Source organism: Carcharhinus amblyrhynchos, chromosome 11 (assembly GCF_965287045.1).
Source record: "Carcharhinus amblyrhynchos chromosome 11, sCarAmb.v2.hapA, whole genome shotgun sequence".
In the NCBI taxonomy this organism is placed as follows: domain Eukaryota; kingdom Metazoa; phylum Chordata; class Chondrichthyes; order Carcharhiniformes; family Carcharhinidae; genus Carcharhinus; species Carcharhinus amblyrhynchos.
In genome coordinates, this window is record NC_137334.1 from 951,884 (window position 1) to 974,169 (window position 22,286).

Consider the following 22,286-nt stretch of genomic DNA (forward strand, 5'->3'; position numbering starts at 1 on the left):
AAGGTAACAAAAACAGTTTCATGTAACATGGGTACGTATGGACCATTTCCAGAGTTTGGAAAGGCCCACAGTCACATGCATTACTTTTCTTTCATGCACCTAAAACCTTCAAGCTGTACAGAATCCAGCTGTAAGGGGGAGAAATTGAGAGCACCAGTCATTGTAACAGATTGCAGAACCAATTCCAGTCAAACATTTTACTGAATATAAACAGGCCATGTAATTTATTCATACAACCCTTGAGATTTCCTTCACTCACAGCAGGAAATATATTTTACAATGTTATATTGTTACTCTAATCAACCCCGTAATCCATCCCTCAGCCAAAATAAATTATATTTTCATAGTCACAACAACACAAAAACTTAAGAAGTGAAATGAAATGAAATGAAAGAGTTTTTGCTGCCAGGGTAAGAACTTTGCTAAAAGAATTCTGGCTTTCAAGATTCGATGGGGATGCAGGGGGGTGGGGGGGCTAATGTTAGTTCTTTCCAGCGGGAATACTGGCACGTTTCCTTCCACATCTTACACCACTCAGCCAAAAAAAATTCAAAGGGGGCGTGTTTCACACTGTCATGCAAAAAGGTGGGGCTTCAACCTGCTGGCAAAACCTGACCGCACAGAGATGGGGGTGCCATCTTTAAAGGGTGATTTCCCCAGCCTTTCCCATCCCTTATCGGAGTCAGCGTTTCTCTCCCCTACCCTCCCATGATCATCAGCTCTTTCCCTTCAATCCCACCCCTCTCCCACTACCCACCACCCGATTATCGACCCCTTCCACCAGCCCACCCCCGATGATTGGCCCATTCTCCACCTGTTCGTCAGCCCCTTCCTGCGCCCCCCCGTCCTTGAGCATCGACTCATTCCTTCCTTCCCCCTGATCACTGGCCCCTTTCCCCAATTTGTTAACTGGCTCCTTCTCCCATCATCACGGTCATTGGCCCCTCTTCTCCCTGCCCCCACTCCTGACAATCACAGCTGGCACCCGCTATCTCTTCACAATGGCAATCCCGGCGCTCCCAGCTACCCAAGGGGCTAGCCCCTTGGAACAGGTTGGCACTGCCAGATTAGCATGGTTCCAATCTGGTTGTGCCAAGGGGGCATTGCCAGGTCAAGTCCCTTCCACCAGGGACTACACTTTTACAGCACAGAAATGGGTCATTCAGTAATATCTGCTCCACAACACTCTCCTCCCATTCTGCATCATCACCTATTCCTTTTTCCCTCACGTTTATCTTTCTCTTAAATGCATCAAAACTGTTTGTCCGAACGGCTCCATTTTGTAGTAATTTTTACAGTAACAGCCAGGATTCTCCCAAAAAAATTCCAGCTGCCGAATTTGTGTAAAAATTGGACCAACTCCCACTGTTTTTCCCAATGGGAGTTTCGAAATGAATCACGCACACTGCATTGCAGAGTGCATTTGAGCGAATCTCAATAAAAATCAGTGGGTGGGACCTACACCCTCTGGAAAGGCCAGCAGTGTAGCATTGGCCGGATCATTGCCTCATGCACGATCTGTCAGAGTGGAGATTGGTGCATGTACAGTAGCCCTGCACTGCTGGCCAGCCCCATGACCCTGCAACACTGCCCCTCTGACCTCCTCCACCTCCTGTTCACTGGGCTCCCGGACCGCTCCAGCTAACACTGACACCACCTTCCCCTCCCCTCTGGCAGTCAGGATTTCCCAAACCCCGCACCCTCCATCCCCACAGCCACAACCTCCCCAACAGCCTGACCGCCCCATCTACTCACCCCGATGGCCAGCCCTGATCACTGCCCACCCGCCCTCTGTCACTGATCCCAATGCAGAGTGGCAGCAGGACTGCCCACCTCCACAATCTCCCCGTGAGGGGCCTCACCCCCCAATAGGCTCTGCCCCCTCTGGTCCCACTCCCAGTGGGCAGTGATAAGATGCCACCTGGGCAATGCCCAGGGGGCACCCCTCCTAACCTCCACGGCCTCCCTTCACTCCAGTGGGGAGTCGTTGTAAACCCTGCTGGAGTGAACTACTCCTTGTGGGGGGAGAGAGGTTAACGGGCCTGGAGACCTTAATCCCAGGCTCACTAATCAAATTCAAAGACCACTTAGCATACTTTAACCAGCTCTGTGCTAATTTCAGGTGTAGCTGATGATGCTGGAAATCTGGCATGCTCAGTGGCCATGACACTAAGCGGAAAGCCTGTTAAATGGCCTCCGCTTATAGCTGCCAGTTTGTTGCTGGAGCAGCACAGCGGGCAAGGAGCATGACCCCCAACATCTCTCTGAATAAATAAATGACTTGTCAGTTCCCATTTGACTTCTTGTATTTTTCATCTTTACTTTTACTCTTCCTCACAAGTGAAGATACATACTCTGGACAGGATTTTCCAGCCCCGTCATGGTCCCTCCTTCAGCATGACTGGAAGATCCCACTGCCGGTTGCCGGTGTGACTGGAAAATCACACCCGATCAAAACCTTTCAATAGTTTCAAAATCTCTGGTAAAATACCCTTCAATCTTTTCAACAAATCAGGATTTTCTTCAGTTAAGTATAATCCTGGTCTGCCAGTTTCTGCCTCTTTTTCTTTTTACAAATGATGACCAGAATTATATTTGATATTGTAAGTGTCCAGATACAAGTTCAGAATAACTTCTCTACTTTTAATTCTAATAAACCCTGTCATTTGGTTTACTATTTTTAAATGGTCTTAGTGATCTGTGTCGCTAATTTTACTGATCTGTGTATTTCTACTCTTAAGGTCTCTCTGCCCCATTCATGTTTTTACTTTCCAAGTAATAAATGATCTAAATTTCTCATACTGAACAGTGTTAGAATTCCTTTGCTAATTATATGCCTATTCTGTGAGTTTATTAATACTGCCATGTCATTTGTTGCATTCCTCCTTATTACTGACATGCTCTGTCACCCTCCCCCAGTTTAGGAATTAGGTTGTCTCGTTCAAAGTTGAAGTAATTAATGGACATTGTGAACAACAGCGGTTCCTGGACTGATCCCAGTTGGAGCAAACTTTCCAACTTTTGAAAAGCTGCCCTTTGCCTGCAGCCAGCTATCTACTCCACTGGATCTGTGACTCTGCATACTCTGACCTGATACATTAGTTTACTGTTTGTTACCTTATCAAGACCTTTTGGAAATTTTGATTAAACTTTATTTACTGCATTAGTTTGTCTAGACTCTCTGATTCTTCTGAAGAATTCAATAAGTTTGGTCAAACAGGTATTTGCCTTTTGTAATCCATGCTGACTATTCATTATTATATGTTTGGTTTCCAGATTTTGGTTTCTACATTCACTCCCTCCACCATCGACGCAGTGTGTGTGTATATATACAAGATGCACTGCAGCAACTCAGCAAGGCTCCTTTGACAGCAACTTTCAAACAGACAACCTCTGCCAACTAGAAAGATACGAGCAGCAGATGCGCGGGAAGTTCACAACCTGCAGCTTCCCCTCCAATCCATACATCATCCTGACTTAGAACTGGCTGTAACTTTGTTTTTGCAGGAACTCCTGGCATTCCCTTCCCAGCAGCACTATGGATGTACCTGCCCCACCTGGATTTCACTGGTTCAAGTGGTTTACCATCACCTTCTAAAGGGCAATTAGGATTAAGCAATAATGCTGGCGTTGTTACTAACACTCACATCCGTGGACAAAAAAATAAGCTGCCAAGATTGTAACAATCTGGCATTTCCTTCCCAAACATCTTTCTCTAACTTTCCTCCTGTTGCGACGGTTTTTAAAATCAGTTTGTTTGATCAGGCTTTTGCTTACCTGCCCTAATATCTCCTTTTGTTTCTGTGAAGGGTTTGACTATGTTAAAAGAGGTATACAAATGCAAGCTGCATTTCTGTGCTATCATTACAGCGAGAGTTTGGGGACTCTTTCCTTGTGCAATAACTAACAAGTTTGGTGATTGACATTTCAAAACTGAGCAGGGATTTCACTCTCTATCCTCTCCAGAAAAGGAAAGTACGTGTTGCTAGTGACTAGCTAATACTTACCTTTGGTGTAAACTAGGATTCTTGGCAAAGGCAGAGCAACGCTGGCTTGGAGATTTTGTAATGCTACGTAACTTGGAGGATGGAATGAAAAACACTGAGAAAGTGAGAGAGTGTAACCTGAGGGAGTTATTATGGGATGATTATGCTACACTGGACATGTACCATGCAGCTCAACCATGGACGGTGAGATAATAGGTTCCAGCCAGGAAAGGTAGAGATCACAAAATTGTTAGGACACAGGAGGAGGCCATTTGGCCTGTCATGTCTACACTGGCTCTCCAAATGAGCATTATGGCTCTGTGCCATTCTCCTGTCTTTTTCCTGTACCCCTGCCCATTCTATTCAAATAATCATAATAATGCTCTCTTGAATGCCTCGTTTGAACTTGCCTTCACCACACTTCCAGGCAGAACATTGCAGGTCTAAACCATCATTGTGTGAAAATGATTTTTCTCATATCACAGATGGTGGGAATGCAATAGGAAGAGTTAAATGAAAGAGTGGCACTATGTAAAAAAGTGCTCAAGTTGACATAAATGGAAAGTGTGATGGTAAGGTCTGATATTGGAGACTAGTCTAGTTTGATGACCGGTTAACAGATTATAGTACACATTCTCCTTATGATATGCCAATCTTTTACAGTATCTATTACCATTACAGTCACAGTGCAAAGGCCTATCACAACAAACAATCTACATCACAGAACGCTGTTACAATGTGCAATCCTCAATAATAAACACACCATTACAATTCACAGGGCTGATGGAAGAAGCTATTTACAACATACCTTATATTAAATTATACAAGGACGCTGCAGTATTCTTTTGCAATGTGAAAGCAAGGTTTCTCTCAGGAAATAATAACGCAGGACCCAAAATAAACTTGATGTTCACATGGGTTTCCATTTCACAGTAACAATGCATAATACGGAAAAATATTCAGCACCACTTACCTATTTCTGGATATTGTAATGGTTCCATAATATCCTGGCTGGATGTGCTTTTTTCTGGTGATTTTTCTAGGTATGGAAAGGAAGCATATAAATGTCTCACACTTAATTAATGGGAAAACAATCTTAAAATGTATTGATTCTCTTACTATTCGCCTAATTATTAAAGTAATTTAACTGACAATATAAAGTGTGATGTGATGTTGGCACAAATTGAGCTCAGAATATATGGTATTCCTGTCTGAATATTGCTGTGGAAGGGATGAAACTTTCTACTGGGGGGGCAGGGTCCGGACTGAATTCATTTCTTAGGCTAAATGTTCTTAATTTGACACTGCCTCAGGATCTTTGGTAGGGATAACATTGAGCGAGCTTTCCACTCCATCTTTATCACATATTACATATATGAATACTTGTTTATGTTATACTTCAGGGTAATTGGCAGAAAAACAGGGATGATGTAAAAGAAGAACATTTTAATGCAGCAAGTTATTATGATTTTCATACATTATCTGAAAATGGATTGAAAGCAGTAACTTTCAAAAGGGAAATTGTTCAATAACCTGGGCAGGCAAAAAAAGCAGATGCTCCAGGAGAGGAGTAGCAGAATGGGGCTCATCAGATGGCTCTTTTAACAAGCTAGTGTGGGCACAATGGGCCCAAATGATATCTTCCTAAATGTATCTTTCTGTGGTTGAGTTACAGCTCCTCAAAGGAACAGAAAAAGGGGGGTTTATTTTGCACCGAACCGGTCATGTATTTTAGTTGAAATAAATGGGACATTGTTGGTACATTGCTGCCTCACAGCGCTAGAAGCCTGGGTTCGATTCCCAGCTTGAGTCACTGTCTTTGCAGAATGTGCCCAATTTTCTCTTGTCTGCTTGGGTTTCCTCTGGGTGCTCCGGTTTCTCCTCTCAGTCTGAAACAACTGTTGGTTAGGTACATTTGGCAATGCTACAATTCTCCCTCAGTATACCCAAACAGGAGTGTGCTAATTAGTGCATTTTCAGAGTAACTTCATAGCAATGTTAATGTAAACCTACTTGTGACATAAATAAATAAACTTTAAATTTTAAAAAAATAATTGGCACTGGGTGCTAAAAAGAGGATGATGTTTCATTGGTGTGTTAATATTGTGGATTTGTGCAGAATTGAATAGAAGCTATTTAATTAGTTTGCATAAAGAGAGTCTTGATGGTCACAGATAGAATATACTACTCACTGGTTGTAAATATTCCATTGTAAACAGATTTTGCTTGGGACTGATGGAATCCGATCACAATGATATTATATTGCTGCCCGTTTTCCAGATCTTTTACTACAATTTCAGCATCACTGACATTCAGCTTCAAAACAAGGCGGTTCTGGCTCGCTTCGACCACGGTAACCTCATAGTTACTAATGTGCTGACGTTCAGTCTGAGCAAAGCGGAGGATGATACTATCTTCTGTAACATTGAAGCTCAATAATTCCAAGCCTGTACCAATAAAGCAGAGATAAAAGAGCAGAGAGGTCAAATATAATGAGTAATGGCTGAATTCTCCGATCTCGCCAGCACTGGGATTCTCCAGTCCTGCTGCACTGAATGGAGTTTTGGCTGAGTTCCAAATTCTCCATTCCCGCTGGCAGTAGCGGCAGGGTGTGTAAGATTGGAGAATTCTGGCCAATGTGACAGTTCCCCTCGTGAATCATAAGAAAAAACACAGAACACAAGGACAGTTTCAGTCCATTAAACTCATTCACTCCACAGCTTGTATATCATTTTCTAGATGACAAACTATACCAGGTGAATGTGTTATCCGTAGAAAGTCTCTGTAGCAAAGAGAAATCAAGGTAACTCCTTACTATCTACTGAATTTTTCATTCCTATTTGAAGCAATTTGATTCCATGGTCCCGTCATTCACCCTCACTGTTGGATTGATTTGCCTTCGGTTTGTATCAGACAGAAAGAGGAGAGAGGAATGATTGGATAGATTGCAACAGGGCTTCCCAAACGCACTTCCTCGGAAGCTTCTGATCTGATGAGCTGGAAATAGCGTAAAATGAAGTTGTATCGATCAGGGTTAGCGAAGACAAGGGGTGATACGGGCGAGAGCGGGGGCCCGCAGGGGAGAGGGGGTGGTGGGGGAGCAGGAATAACTGGCAGGGAGAATGTCTCTGCGAGGGGGAGTTGTGTGGCCTGTGAGGGAAAGAGTGAGGAAGACCAGAGCAGTTAGGCCTTGGGAGAGGGCAAGTGAGAAAAATATACTTTCCAAAAATCCTTTGCAGAAAGCAAAGTGAAAAATACTGGATTCTCACAAATTACTGAGCATCGGAAACTTCAATATAAATGACAACTTTAATTTCAAGGTAGAACTGAACAGAGATCAGTTACAAATATTAAACCATGAACATGAACTATTTAATAAGATCCACAGACCACTGAGAAACTCAAGGGAAGGGTTAAATGTGGGGTTAAAAAGACAACTAGAGGAGATGAGATAAGAAATGATAATATGATGAAAAGACATCAAGTTTGGGTTTTCAGAGCACGTAGAGCGTTGGCTGATTGACAAAAGAAGGTGAGGGAATCGATAGGTTTGCAGCCCTGGAAAATCTGAGTTTGCATCAAAAAAACCGTAAGGTGTAGCTTGCTTTTTTCAATCAAATTATCAAACCCATCTCACCCATAAACCATCGGGATCCAAATAACTGCAATAACTTACCCACAAGTTTCTCTGAATCTACAGGAACATCTTTTATGCTAAACACACAAAATGAAAAGAAAAAATTAGTTTGGCTAAAATTGGATTAAATATAAAATACAAACATGTCCTGTAGTGGGGCCTACTTACTCTTGCATGTGAATGTTTCTGAAGGCCTCACTGCTGGGCTGGTCACTTTGGAACAATATGCATTGTTTCTGTAGCTCAAGAGGCAACTGAAGCACGTCCTCAGCTGGGAAATAAAAGATATTTGTTTAGGTCCTTTTATGCCACTGGAGTAAACAAAACCTTCCCAATTTTCTCAGTGACTTTGTGGAACTATACTAGCTCATGTGATACCTATGATGTGGAGATGCCGGCGTTGGACTGGGGTAGACACAGTAAGAAGTCTCACAACACCAGGTTAAAGTCCAACAGGTTTATTTGGTAGTAATCCCACAAGCTTTTGGAAACGGAGTTCCTTTGTCAGGTGTGTGGGAGGTTCCACACACCTGACGAAGGGACACTGTTTCTGAAAGCTTGTGGGATTACTACCAAATAAACCTGTTGGACTTTAACCTGGTGTTGTGAGACTTCTTATTCATCTAATACTTAGACATAACGAACAGGAAATGCTGTTTGTTTTCTGACTGGGTTAAGTTGGCTGATCTCACCCAAGTGGTTAAACGGTCTCTGCAGTTGGCCGGAATCCCTCAATTAGTAAGAGGGGAAAAAAATCAGACATGGCTTCTACTGCTTATAGCTGTACGAGGATCCTTACAGAAAACGATACACGTTTACTCCTGAGTGAACCCAGCATGACGCTTATCACAGTCAAAGAATCAGCCAGTCACAGGCTGGGCTTTTATGTGAAGTTAAGACTGTTTTGTATGAAATTACAGAGTATGTTACAAATCCAAGGCACCATGTCCCACCTCAAGGCTGCAGCTTCAGAAGAACTGTAGGGTTAATGAGAAGAAACAAATACCTGAATTAGCACCAATAAAAACTGTAGCAATCATAGGCTCACAGCAGGTATGAGAAAATTTCAGTCCATCACTGCCGTTATAGTTTTCAAGGCAGTGCAGAAACAACTCTAATATTACAGTATTAGAGATATTCAATGTTATTGGGAACTGTGTTACAATAAAATTAACCCTACAGCTCTATAATAACTATCTGAGAATTCACAATTTATATTTTAATCATCTTTCTGGTATAATTTTACTTTACTTATCAACTACAATTCATTTATTTAGCCTGCATTTGTTTTAGAATCATACAATCCCTGCAGTCTAGAAGGAGGCCCATCAAGTTTGCACTCACTCTTCGACAGAGGATCTTACCCAAAGCTCTATCCCCATAACTTCATGCATTTACTCTACTAATCCCCCCAACCTGCACATCTTGGAACAGTAATGGACAATTTAGCTTGGCCAATCCATCTAACCTGCACATTGATGGACTGTGGGAGGAAAGTGGAGCACCCAGGGGAAATCCTTGCAGAAATGTACAGACACCAAACAGTCAGTCACCCAAGGCTGGAATTGAACCCAGGTTGCTGACACTTTGAGGCAACAATGCTAACCACTGTGTAACCATGCTGCCCCTAGAAGAAATAGAAATTCATAGTACATTTATGTTAGGTAGACTGTTTTTAATTAAAATAGATAAAGTACCAGGACCAGATGAGATCTATCCAAGGATATTGAGGGAAGTCAGAGTGGATATTACAAAGGCATTGCCCAAAATGTTTCAGTCCTCCTTAGACTCAGGGATGGTTCCAGAAGACCGGAGAATTACAAATGTTACATCCTTGTTCAAAAAGGACATAAAATAAGCTTAGCAACTATATGCTCATTTTAATTTAAGTGATGTAGAAACCTCTAGAAACAATACTTTAGGACAAAAATCAATAGTCATATGAACAAATGCAGATTAAGAAAGAAATGTCAGCATAGATTTGTCAAAGGAAAATGTGGAGTTTTTTGATAGGTTAACAAAGAATGTTGGTTAGAATAATGCTGCTTATGTAGTGTTCATGGTGTAAATTTTCTGGGCTCTCCCACTACGAGAATCGTCATGGGTAAGATGGACAATTTTATAGACAACTGAAAGGTCCATTATCTTTGGCTGGGAATTTCTGGTCCTGGGATGGGAATTTCCAAAACTGTTTGCTCAGAGCCACAACACATGTGAACAAATTTACAGCTCATGGAATTAAAGGGACAATAGCAATTTAGAAGCTGGCTAAGTGATGGAAACAGGGAGTAACGCTAAATGGATTTCATTCAAATTGGCAGGTATGTAATGGCGTTCCCGCAGGAATCAATGTTGAGACCCTGATTGTTCCTGATAATATTGATAACTTAGATTTTGGTATACAAAACACTATTTCAAAATTTGCAAAACTTCAAAACATTATGAAATGTGAAGATAGTTTAGTACTTAAGGCTGGAATTCTCTGGTTTTGCATACCCCAATACTGTTGCCAACGAGAACACAGAATTTGGCACTCAACTGGAGAGTGTGGTGGAGGCATTCAGGAGGGAATGTTATCTGGAAAGGAAGACTGAGCACAATAATGTGGAGAAGGCGGGGGTGGCGGTGGCATTAGGTAAATTGCTCATTCAGAGAGCTGGCATAAACATGATGGACTGAACGGCCTCCTGTGTTCTAACAGTTCTGTGAAACAATACTTGTGTTACAGAGGATCCATGGATTTTTTCGTAACACAGAGGGGGACCTCTAACAAAAAGTTGGAAGCTTCTGACCTAGACAGACAAGGGCAGAAAAAGCACAGAACACCAGCGCCTCCAAATTCCTTTCCAATCCTGACTTGGGAATATTCCACTGTTGGAAATAATCCTGGTTGAAAATCCTGGAATTCCCTAGCTAAGTGCACCACATGAGTGGTTTGAAAATATGGTTCCCCACTGCTTTCTCGTGGGAAATTAGATATTGGCACTAAATGTAGGCCATGGTCACATCCCATGAATGAATAAAACAAAAAAGTGAGTAGCACGAGGTATGCATTAAATCTGTGGTGAGCTAATGGACACCATATTTGAGGAGATGGATCATGGAAACAGTAAGGTCTTTATTAACTACTTCAGTCATCACATTTCTCCTACTCTGCTGCTTTGTTGCAACTACTCAGTACCTTTTTTACTTTACACTGAAGAGGGCGAAGGATCGCTTGCCACCTCTAAAACTAGATCTTGGTTAATACTGGTGCATTTTAAAAGGTCTATCTGGATTGTTAAAATTTGCAACACTCTTGGGTTACATTGCTTTCTATTTTTTCTGATTTCCTAACATTCGACAACAATGTGGCACCAAAATCACATCAACTACCAAACTTGCATAGAGCTTTAAATATTTTTTCTGCAAAACACATTAATAAAGACAACTTGGATTACCAATAATCTCTAGTGTCACATTTTTATTTTAGATTTTTGTGTATTTATTTAATGTTTTGTTTAAGGATATTAGAATATTCAAATGAATTTTTTCTCCCCAAACTGTATGAAGGGTTTGATATAGATCAAGAGCAGGGAAGATACATTGAATTTATATAAGACATTAGTTTGGCCTCAGCTGGAACATTATGTCCATTTCTGGACATCACACTTTAGGAAAATGTGAAGACGTTAGAGATAATGCAGAAAAGGTCCACAAACGTGTTTCCATGGATAAGGAAGGTCAACTATGAAGATAGATTAGAGAAGTTCAGGCTGTTTTTTTTTTCATTCAATTATGGGATGTGTGCGTTGCTAGTCCAGCATTTATTGCCCATCAGAAGGTGGTGATGAGCTGCCTTTTTAAACTGCTACAGTCCCTGAAGTGTAGCTAGAGAAAGCTGAGAGGAGATTTAATAGGGTTGTTCAAAATCATCTGGACAGAGTAGATAGTGAGAAACTGTTCCCACTCACAAAAAGATAGAGTGAAGGGGCACAAATTTAACTTAATTAATAAAAGAAGTTTTTTTGATATGAAGAGTTTAATGAGAAGCAAGATCTTCAGCTGGTCTTGGTTCAGATTAGGAAACCCAGCGAGGGCCCCATGTCATTCCATTCCAGGAAAGGCTGCCAGTACTACATGGCAATCAGACACTTGGCAAGCCAGCAGTGGCACAATGTCCAGGCTCAGGATCCCAGGGTGGAAATTCCACCCACAGCTCTACTGAACAGCAGTGCCAGTTCCCCAGGACCCAGGAGTGATGGTGGGAGGGAGTCTGTGGTGGAGGCCATGTGGGTGGTGGTGTTGGCGAGTCAGCAGGAGTTTGGCTACCAGCAGGGAACTGCACCCCCCACAACTTTCCTGCTGCTGGGCTTCTTTATCAGACACAGTAAGCAAACACTAGAGTTTGTTTGTCATGCTGTATGGTGATTCCTCTACCCAGGACTCAGTTAACACCAGTGGCAGCAGGATCATCAAATCAGAGAGTCCCTACAGTGCAGAAGGAAGCCATTTGGCCCATCGAGCCTGCACTGACATCAATCCCCACGTATTTACCCTGCTAATCCCCTGACATTAACATGCAATTTAGCATGGCCAATGAACCTAACTCGCACATCTTTGGACTGTGGAAGAAAACGGGAGCACCCGGAGGAAACCCACACAGAGATGGAGAGAATGTGCAAATTCCACACAGTCAGTCACCCAAGGCCGGAATTGAACCCAGATCCCTGGCGCTGAGAGGTAGCAATGCTAACCACTGTGTTACCATGCCATCTCTTTGACGATGATAAGGACAAGGTTTTTAATTGCCTGCTATGGGCTTTGATTGATCATAGATCAAAGAACCTACAGTGCAGAAAGAGGCCCTTCGGCCCATCGAGTCTGCAGCGAACATAGTCCCACTCAGGCCCTATCCCATATCCCTACATATTATACCCATTAATCTACGAATCCCTGGACACTAAGGGGCAATCTCATGGCCAATCAACCTAACCCACACATCTTTGAACGGTGGGAGGAAACCGGAGCACCCGGAGGAAACCCACACAGACACGAGGAGAATGTGCAAATTCCACACAGACAGTGATCCGAGCCAGGAATCGAACTGAGGACCCTGGAGCTGTGAAGCAGCAATGCTAACCACTGTGCTGCCGTGCCCAATTGGCATTGGGTGGGAAGGCTGAACATGGGCGTTCTTGGCAAGGACTTAAATCGGAGTGAAGGCAGGAATGTAGGGTGGTCCCCGACTCAGCACCCTGCCACCAGGTTAAATGCCACCCCCACAACCACCAAATTGGCCACAGGGCAGGGCACAGATTCTCCCACCGGATTTCTTTTCAATTTGATTCACAGAACAAACAATAGAAGTGAGGGAGTGTCTATAAAGTTACCATTGATGTACTTGGGTAGTTGTCGTCCAAACCTGAGTAACTCTTCGCTGTGGAGCTCTGAGACGTGATTAATCAGCTTGAAATACACATCCTGGGGGGAGCTTGCCAGGTAAATCAGATTATTTTCATTAGCTTTCTTGACAATGTTAAATATAACAATGAAAAAGCCTTTGCACTTGGCGTCCGTGATGGCAATCTCTAATTTTTCTCTCTCAGCTTCTGGGAGGTTTCCTGTGGTTATCAGAGCAATGAGTTTGTATCGTCTTGGCTGAGGTGCTTTTTCAAAAATGTTTTCGATGGTCCATTCAATTGCGTGTGCTGTTGCTCTCGTCCCTTCCAGCTGAGTCATCTTATCTTGGATGTATTCTCTGATATCTCTACTGGAGTTGTAGTCAGTGAGAGAGAATTCAGTTTTCACTCGCGCCTGGCTATTATTTGTCTGTGAATTATACAGTGCGTGCTGAACCACAGCAACCCTGGCCTGATGGTTTGATATTAAAGGTTCCTTGCTAATCTTCAACTGTTCCGTCACATAAGAAATGTATCTTTTAATTTCGATAAACTCGTTAGGACTGATGGTTTCAGAGCTTTCAATGATGAATGCCATATCTAGGTTTACATCACTGGGTGTTGCTGATCTCTTGCTTCGGAAAAATTTTGCATCACAGATTGCGGTCCTTTCACAAAAATCTGCACAGAAAACAATAGCCTGTCAAACATCTACATTTGTAATTCCTTACAGGTATGAGTTTTCTTTCAATCTTTAAGCATTTCAAAAGCAATTAAAACAACAGTTTCCTGACCCACAATTTCTTACCGCACTTGGATCCGCAGTGCAGAATGATTACTAGTTTACGATCAAATCAGACAGCTAATTTCAGAAATCGGGATGGGGAATTAAATCTGGTTTTTCTGATGTGACTGAATGGGGTCAGCTTTACATTTTACTCCAACATGGAAATGCTCATTCCCAACATGAGATATGGGAGTTTTCTCAGAGTACTCAGCACTGACTGACAATAATGAACATAAAAGTTCACCACAGTAAAGAACAATGATTCATATTTCTTATTGGCAGGGATGGGTACTCATTATCTGAGGGAAGACAATGGCTTATCGCTAGACTATTAACCCAGCAACTCAGCTAATGTTCCGGGGACCCGGGTTCGAATCCCTCCATGGCAGATGATGGAACTTGAATTCAATTTAAAAAAATCTGAAGTTAAGAATCATGACCACGAAACCACTGTCAATTGTTGGAAAAACTCACCTGGTTCACTGACGTCCTTTAGGGAAGGAAATCTGCCGTCCTTACCCAGTCTGGCCTACACGTGACCCCAGAGTCACAGCAGTGGGGTTGACTCTCAACTGCCCTTGGGCAGCTAGGAATGGGCAATAAATGCCCCCCCATGAATAAAAAAAAACAAATCTGTTCTAATCATTTCTGTTTTAGCATTGTGCTCTTTTGGAGCTATATATTTGAATGGATAATGTGAACACACTTGTGTAACACATGTGCCCATGCAAGGATGATGGCCACTCTGGTAATGAGCAATTAAATATTGTATCCTTTATCCATGTGCTGTTTGCTCCAACATTGAACCCTGGCCAATACATTCCATCATTGCAACATCCTGACATCTATAAGAAACTGTTCCTCAGCGGTCCTGGAATGATGGAGTCAGCACTTAACACAAAAAAATTTGGCTGGGTTTTTCCAGCCCTTTCTGCTAGTGGGATCTTCTGGTCCTGTTAAATGTAACCCCCGCACCTCCCCCCCCCCCCCCCCCCCCCAATGGTGGCTGTCCGATGGAGTGGCCAGTAAGCAACACAAAGGACCAGTGACTTCAGTGGGACTGGAAGATTCTGCCAGCGCACCCCCATCTCTGAGGGGAATCACAGTGCTGGGGGTGCGGGAGTGTGCAGTAAATCCCCAGCTTTGGGTGATAGTTTTCACTAGAACACAATGATGCTGTGACGCTGCCAAGATATTTTGAACAGATTTTAAAATATGAATCCATAGTTGAGATTGCAGTAAAAATGCTTACATACCTAAACAAACATGACATTCCATCACCTTATTCAGTGTTTCATCATCATTACGGAAAATGAAGAATTCCGAAAGTCCAGCATCATTTCTCTGGTAAAAACAAAACAAAAATGAAGAATAAGAAGCAACACTCAACCCATTAAACTCAAGCTTTCCCCAAATGTACAAATCTGATCTCAGAGATTAGCAGTAGAAAGCTTTCACAACATTCATCAATCTTCTCATTGTTATGACTCAATCCTAGCTCACCGTCTTACCGAGAGCATCTTCAATGCCTGCAGCACAAGAACCGTTATAACCCAAAGAGTATTTGATTACCTCAATCTATAAATGTCAATCCCGTTTCTCCAGATTTAAGTTATAGGGATGGGGAGGTGGATTGGTTAAAAATAGCACCAGTTCCATGGCTCTATCCCACCCCTGAGCTAACTCCACGGAGATGGAATGGGGAGATGATTGGTTGATAGCCAATCTGACTCGTAACAACCTATGATGATTAAATGGGATTTTCCACTCAGCCTCCAGCCAACAGCTGCCTGCAGGCAACCTCCCAGTTAGAAACCAGGTAGACAGCGCTCAGGGCTACCTGCCTGGGTGCAAGAACAGCCACAGTCGACCTAGAGGAGGAGATTTCCCTGCCTCCCCAACACCCACAGTGGTGGCCTGACTGCAAAAGCCAACATACACTTAATTCATGTTTAACTGAGCACAGACGAAAAGTACTTGTAGTGATAAGCTGATTCCATCAGGCAATAAAAGCTTGGAATAACGCCAACCTCATTAATGATTGAATTAAGCAGTGGTGTCCCTGTGAAGCCTGTCTGAAATCCATGCTGCCAGTATGACATGTTTCTATTAAATGTGGTCTGTTTCCTTTCCTCAGCGTCGGAGTTCAGCACACTTCTGTACTCACTGAACAGAATTAGATCATTTGCAGCCAACTCTTTTGGACTCAGCAATGCTGTAGGTACAGATGGGCCTCAGAAATGGTAGAACCATAGAACCCTACAGTGCAGAAAGAGGCCCTTCAGCCCATCGAGTCTGCACCGAACACAATCCCACCCAAGGCCCTACCCCCATTTCCCTACATATTATACCCACTAATCCCGCTAACCTTTGCTACCCTGGACAATAAGGGGCAATTTCTTAGCATGGCCAATTAACCTAACCCGCACATCTTTGGACTGTGGGAGGAAACCCATGCAGAGACGGGGAGAATGTGCAAACTCCACACAGACAGTGACTCGAGCCAGAATCGAACCCAGGACCCTGGAGCTGTGAAGCAGCAGTGCTAACCGCTGTGCCACCGTAGGTTCAGAGAATTCTAACCAGTAAGGAAATATTCAGATTCAGACCAAAACAAACAGGTCCATGCATTATTCAGTGTGGCAACTTAAAAAAGCAGGCAGTTTGGATGACCTTTCAGCACTGTTCAAAGCACTGGGAAGTTTCACCCTTCTCTCTTCCCCTCATTATGCCAGTTTTAACTGCCCATTCTGCTGCAGCAGATCTAACAAGTTCTTGAAATATTAAATACTCAGAGCAGGTTTTCAAGAACTGTAAAGACATGAAACAGATTTCATAGGAGATGAACTATCAAATGTTGCACTCAAACTATCTGCTGCAGTAATTTACTTCTGATATGTGAAAATATCAAAAAGGAGACAGTTGTATTATTTTAGAATGTTTAGTGATTTAGAATGTAAAGATCATTGCAAAGAGATTTGAGCAGCAGAAGGAATAAGGAGTTTGAATAGAGTCATGAGAAATAGTAAGAATGTTTAGGCTGAAGTGTGGAGTAGACAAACTCAATAATATCAATCAGTAGAGTTGTAAGAAATGTAACGGAGCAAACTTTAGTAATAACTAGAAAAAAGTTTAGGTAGTCTCAATTCAGCTTGTCGAAAGGTGACACTAAGTGATGGATGACAGTGCATTGTTGGCCAAATAATCCTATAAGATTTGGTTTGATTTTGTTTTGATTTATTATTGTCACATGTATTAACATGCATTGAAAAGTATTGTTTCTTGCGTGCTATACAGACAAAGCATACCGTTTATAGAGAAGGAAATGAGAGAGTGCAGAATGTAGTGTTACAGTCACAGCGAGGGTGTAGAGAAAGATCAACTTAATGCAAGGTAGATCCATTCAAAAGTCTGACAGCAGCAGGGAAGAAGCTGTTCTCGAGTTGGTTGGTACATGACCTCAGACTTTTGTATCTTTTTCCCTTGGAAGAAGGTGGAAGAAAGAATGCCCGGGCTGTGTGATGTCCTTAATTACGCTGGCTGCTTTGCAGAGGCAGCGGGAAGTGTAGACAGAGTCAATGGATGGGAGGCTGGTTTGTGTGATGGATTGGGCTACTTTCATGATTTTTTGTAGTTCCTTGCGGTCTTGGGCAGAGCAGGAGCTCATACCAAGTTGTGATACAACTAGAAAGAACGCTTTCTATGGGGCATCTGTAAAAGTTGGTGAGTTATAGCTGACATGCTAAATTTCCTTAGTCTTCTGAGAAAGTAGAGGTGTTGGTGGGCTTTCGTAGCTGTAGTGTCGGCATGGGGAGGGGGGGTGGATTTAAGGTGTAATTTAACTCTAATTGAATCAATCCAAAAAATGATTGTTATGGTAATTACATGTCTCACTAATAAACCACAGTTGGGAATAATAGGAAAAACTTTAGATGTAAATCATGGTACACATCACAGCATTCAGATCTCTAGGAAAACAGCAATACTATTGTGTAGGATACCACCAAGATTGAAAAGGATTGGAGAAAAGAATTGTCTCAAAAATATGTGCGTTCAATATGGCAAAGTATTCCTTTCTTGGGTACTTCAAACTTTGTATAACAGAATATACCATGCAAAACATTGAGAAAGACTGATGTCTTTGTGTTCTTGCATTTGGAGATGTTGACCAGTCATAACATATGTTACCATCTATCAAGTACACTGAAAAATCAAGAGTGGAATCTGACCTGCAATGCCCTGGTGAGTACATTATCAGCTTTAGGAGACAGGTAGACGGAGATGATATTCTCATCAGCCAGTTTTGTTATGCCATCGTTGAGTTCTTTGAGTTTTGTCTGCCCGTCACTGAAGAATATAGCCACCTTTCTTATCAAGAACCCACTTCGCACTCGCTTGAATGTGTTCCTGGCCACAAAGCTCATTGCCTCAGCAATACTGGAGTCTTTCCGTGATGGCACAAATTGTAGATTTTCAATCTGTTTAATAAGGTCTCGCTTATTCCTGGCACTGCTGAAACGCAGCTCAGTGATTATGCCACTGTTGTACGTCACAATAGCTACCCGTGCTCCCTTTGGACAGTTGCTTTCCACGATGGTCAGATTGCTAACTATGTTGAGGATAGCATTTTTATTGTTGTTCAACTGGTTAGCAGTTTTAGTGTTGGAAGTATCTATCACAAAGGCCAGTTCGGTTGGATAGACAGGGCATTGCCTTGCACCTAATGTAAAGAATAAACATGAATTAATTTTATTTCCATTGTTCGGTAAATGATCTGTTAATACAAATATTTATCAATGAAAATAACTTACCGTAACAACATGCTGCAAGAGAACAAAAAAAACAATTTTTAAAAGTTTTACCTCAAATAAAGGTTTTAAAGAGTCAAATATGCAATTAAATATTATACTTACGACATGAGTCTTTGATCTGTCTTACAAGGCTGCATGTCTGGAACATTGGAGAAACAAAAGGAGATTAGCTATTAATCAACAACAGAATTCAAATCATATCTTGAGATCAACAACATTTTATTTACCTCTACGGATCTCCCTCTCTCTCCTTTTGGACCCTATAATGTGTAAAATAATACAAATTAATCCAAGGATGCTCATAAAACAGTACCCAATAGGTACAATGCAAAAATAATAAGCAGAGACCAGATCCATGATCGGAATCAATATTCTGACCGATGAAACCAAGCATGCTGAATGCCTTCTTCACCACTCTGTCCACCTGTGACTCCACTTTCAAGGAGCTATGAACCTGTACCCCTAGGTCTCTTTGTTCTGTAACTCTCCCCAGTGTCCTACCATTAACTGAGTAAGCCCTGCCCTGGTTCAATCCACCAAAATGCATCACCTCGCATTTATCTAAATGAAATTCCATCTGTCATTCATCACCCCACTGGCCCAATTGATCAAGATCCTGCTGCAATCGGAGATAACCATGTCCACTGTGCCACCAATCTTGGTGTCATCTGCAGTAACGATGCCTTCTTTATTCACATCCAAATCATTAATATAAATGACAAATAACAGTGGGCCCAGCACTGATCCCTGAGGCACACCACTGGTCACAGGCCTCCAATTTGAAAAACAACCCTCTACAACCACACTCTGGCTTCTGTCAAGAAGGCAATTATGTATCTATTTAGATACCTCACCTTGGATCCTGTGAAATTTAATATTATGCAACAACCCTGTACCTTGTCAAAGGCCTTGCTAAAGTTCACGTAGACATCAACTGCATTGCCCTCATCTACCTTCTTGGTTACCCCTTCAAAAATCTCAATCAAATTTGTGAAACATGATTTTCCACTCAAAGCCATTATATGTGGGAGTATTCCATCACACTCCTTCCTTGTGCCCTGTAGATAGTGGGTTCCTGCCTCTGATCTGCTCTTGTAGCCACTGTATTTATGTGGCTGATCGAGATATGGGTGATCCCCCAAGGATGATGGTAATAATAGAATTTAATAATGATAATGCTGTTGAATGTGAAGGGGACTTAGTTAATTTTTTCTCTTATTGGAGGTGATCATTGTATAGTAATTGTGTGACTAAAGTGTTCCAGCCATTATCAGCTCAAATCTGAATGTTATTCAGGTCTGACTTCATACAATAACAAGCTGCTTCATTATCTAATAATTGGAGAAAATCTCTAGTTCTAACCTTATGATGGAGAGAACATCAGAAGTAGCAGAAGCAAAAGAAGGTGGCTGGCCAAGGATAATACCTTAGGGAAATGCTGCAGTGATGTCCTGGGGCTGAGATGATTGACCCCCAAACAACCACAACCATCTTCCTTCGTGTTAAAAGTTCTAGCCAATATTCTTCCAGCTCACATTGCCTTCAATTTTACTAGGGCTCCATGATGCCACATCAGTTCAAATTCTTCTAGATGTCAAGGGAAATTTTGCTTGTTTCACCATGTTTGAACCAAAGTTGTAATGAAGCCTGGAGTTAAATGATCTTGGCAGAACCTAAACTGTGCATTAGTAAGTAGGTTGAGTAATGTCACTTTATAACACTGTCAACAATATCTTCCATCTGATGATTGAGAGCAAACTGATCGAGCTGTAATTCTCTAGAGTTTTTTTGTCCAGTTCTGTGGCTGAATTAACTGAAGACTGGCTTCTGTGCTGGTGAGGGCCTCATCAGGAGGAAGTCAAGCTAGATCATTGTTTGATATTTCTTGACTGAAAATGGTTGCAAATGCTGGTTCCCTCACTGAGGATGTGTTGATTTACGGAATCTCCTCAAAGTGGGCATTTTTTAACAGTCCACCACCACTTGTGACTAAATGCAACAAAACTTCACAGCTTTGATCTGATTCAATGGCTGGAGGGTCACTAAGTTGTGTCTCTTCCACTGTTTGAAATGTATTTAGTTGTGCCTTTACAGGTTGGTATCTAATTTTTAGGTATGCCTGGTGTTGCACCTCACTTTCTCTCCTGCACTCCCCTATTCAAGGTAGGAATTAGGGTTAGGAAGTTCCAATGAGAGATCTGTTTTGGTTTATTTTGTATGTAATAAATGGGTAAACAGAATGGAGTTAGTGCATTTCAAGCTAATACGTACTGAGATTTAAACATCAAAGATAATTCATTCTGCAAACTTAGTCAATGATTCTAGAGTCCGCTTTACTTCACTAGTCAGTTTTTGTTGAGCTTCATTGCCTGTAACATTTGGTGATAACATGCTCTGTCACATGATTAAATTCAAAGAGAAAGTTTCAATTGTGAAGACAATGACTACCTGTGAGCCTGAGTGGCCAGCTTCTCCTTTAAATCCAGCTTCACCAGAAACTCCTGGGTAACCCTGCAATCAAGAAAGATCAGTTACTTACCATAAATGAAATTCACTTTCATTACAATTTTCTTCTTTATTCTTTAATGGGATGTGGGCATCCCTGGCTGGGCCAGCATTTGTTACCCATCTCTAATTGCCCTTAAACTGAATGACTTGCCTGGGATTTCAGAGGGCAGTTAAAAGTCAACCACATTGCTGTGGGTCTGGACCAGATTTTTACTGATTCAAACTTTACCATCTGCTGTGGTGGCATTCAAATTCTTGTCCCCAAAGCATAATCCTGGGTCTCTGGATTAGTACAGTAAGAAGTCTGACAACACCAGATTTAAGTCCAACTGATTTATTTGATAGTAAACTCACAAGCTTTAAACCTGGTGTTGTCAGACTTCTTACTGTGTTTACCCCAGTCCAACGCCGGTATCTCCACATCTCTGGATTAGTAGTCATAGAATCCCTGCAGTACAGAGGGGGGCTATTCGATGCACGAACCTGCACCAACAATGATCCCACAAAGCCCTATCCCCAGAACCCCACATATTTACCCTGCTAATTTCCCCAAGGACACTGCCCTAATGGGCAATTTTTTAGCATAGCCAACCCCCTAAACTGTGGGAGGAAACCAGAGCATCTGGAGAGAACCCACGCAGACAATACTACCATGCCACCACCTCTCCAGGATAGTCATCAATGTTGGAAATAGAATACTTTGTCCAACTTTCTCATCTTGAGTTAATGTTAAGCATCCTCAACTCAGCTATAGTGTGTGTAGGCACAGATTAAAGTGCTTGTGCACTACATTATGCTTCAGTGCCAACCTCAGCATACAAATGCCTCCCTCTCAACTTCTCATTGCAGCCATTGGCATGGACTTTAGTGAATTTTATGGTGAATAAGAACCAATTTAATGTTGTGGATCAACTGTAGGAATTGGGCTGATAAATATCAAACAAGAGTTCTAGAGCCAGTTGAAGAGAACACATCCATCAGTTTCAAACCAGGGACCATACTAACCCCTTGCACCCCACAGTCTCCAATCAGTGATCTTAAATGTTCCCCCACGAAGGCACAATATACTGGAGAAATATGTTCACAGGGACATGCTGTGAATGACAAATAATGACGTAAAAAAACCTCTGTCCTTAAAATCTCACGTTCCACTTGTGCTTCAGGAATATTGCTGAG

The 22,286-nt window shown here is 42.1% G+C and overlaps 1 protein-coding gene across 5 annotated transcripts in view; it reads right to left on the minus strand.

The window, feature by feature from the left end:
* LOC145349814 (collagen alpha-3(VI) chain-like) overlaps positions 1-22,286 on the minus strand; it is a 154,664-nt gene that overhangs the window by 6,296 nt on the left and 126,082 nt on the right. For all 5 annotated transcript variants that reach the window (XM_080198362.1, XM_080198364.1, XM_080198363.1 and 2 more), the window contains 11 exons: positions 21,051-21,113; positions 18,830-18,862; positions 18,705-18,741; positions 18,603-18,614; positions 18,021-18,511; positions 15,048-15,135; positions 12,996-13,685; positions 7,792-7,894; positions 7,663-7,700; positions 6,179-6,433; positions 4,960-5,025 (listed from right to left, as the gene is read on the minus strand). In XM_080198362.1, coding sequence (XP_080054488.1) covers positions 4,960-5,025; positions 6,179-6,433; positions 7,663-7,700; positions 7,792-7,894; positions 12,996-13,685; positions 15,048-15,135; positions 18,021-18,511; positions 18,603-18,614; positions 18,705-18,741; positions 18,830-18,862; positions 21,051-21,113 — 1,876 coding nt within the window. The remainder of the gene's footprint in view (positions 1-4,959; positions 5,026-6,178; positions 6,434-7,662; positions 7,701-7,791; positions 7,895-12,995; positions 13,686-15,047; positions 15,136-18,020; positions 18,512-18,602; positions 18,615-18,704; positions 18,742-18,829; positions 18,863-21,050; positions 21,114-22,286) is intronic.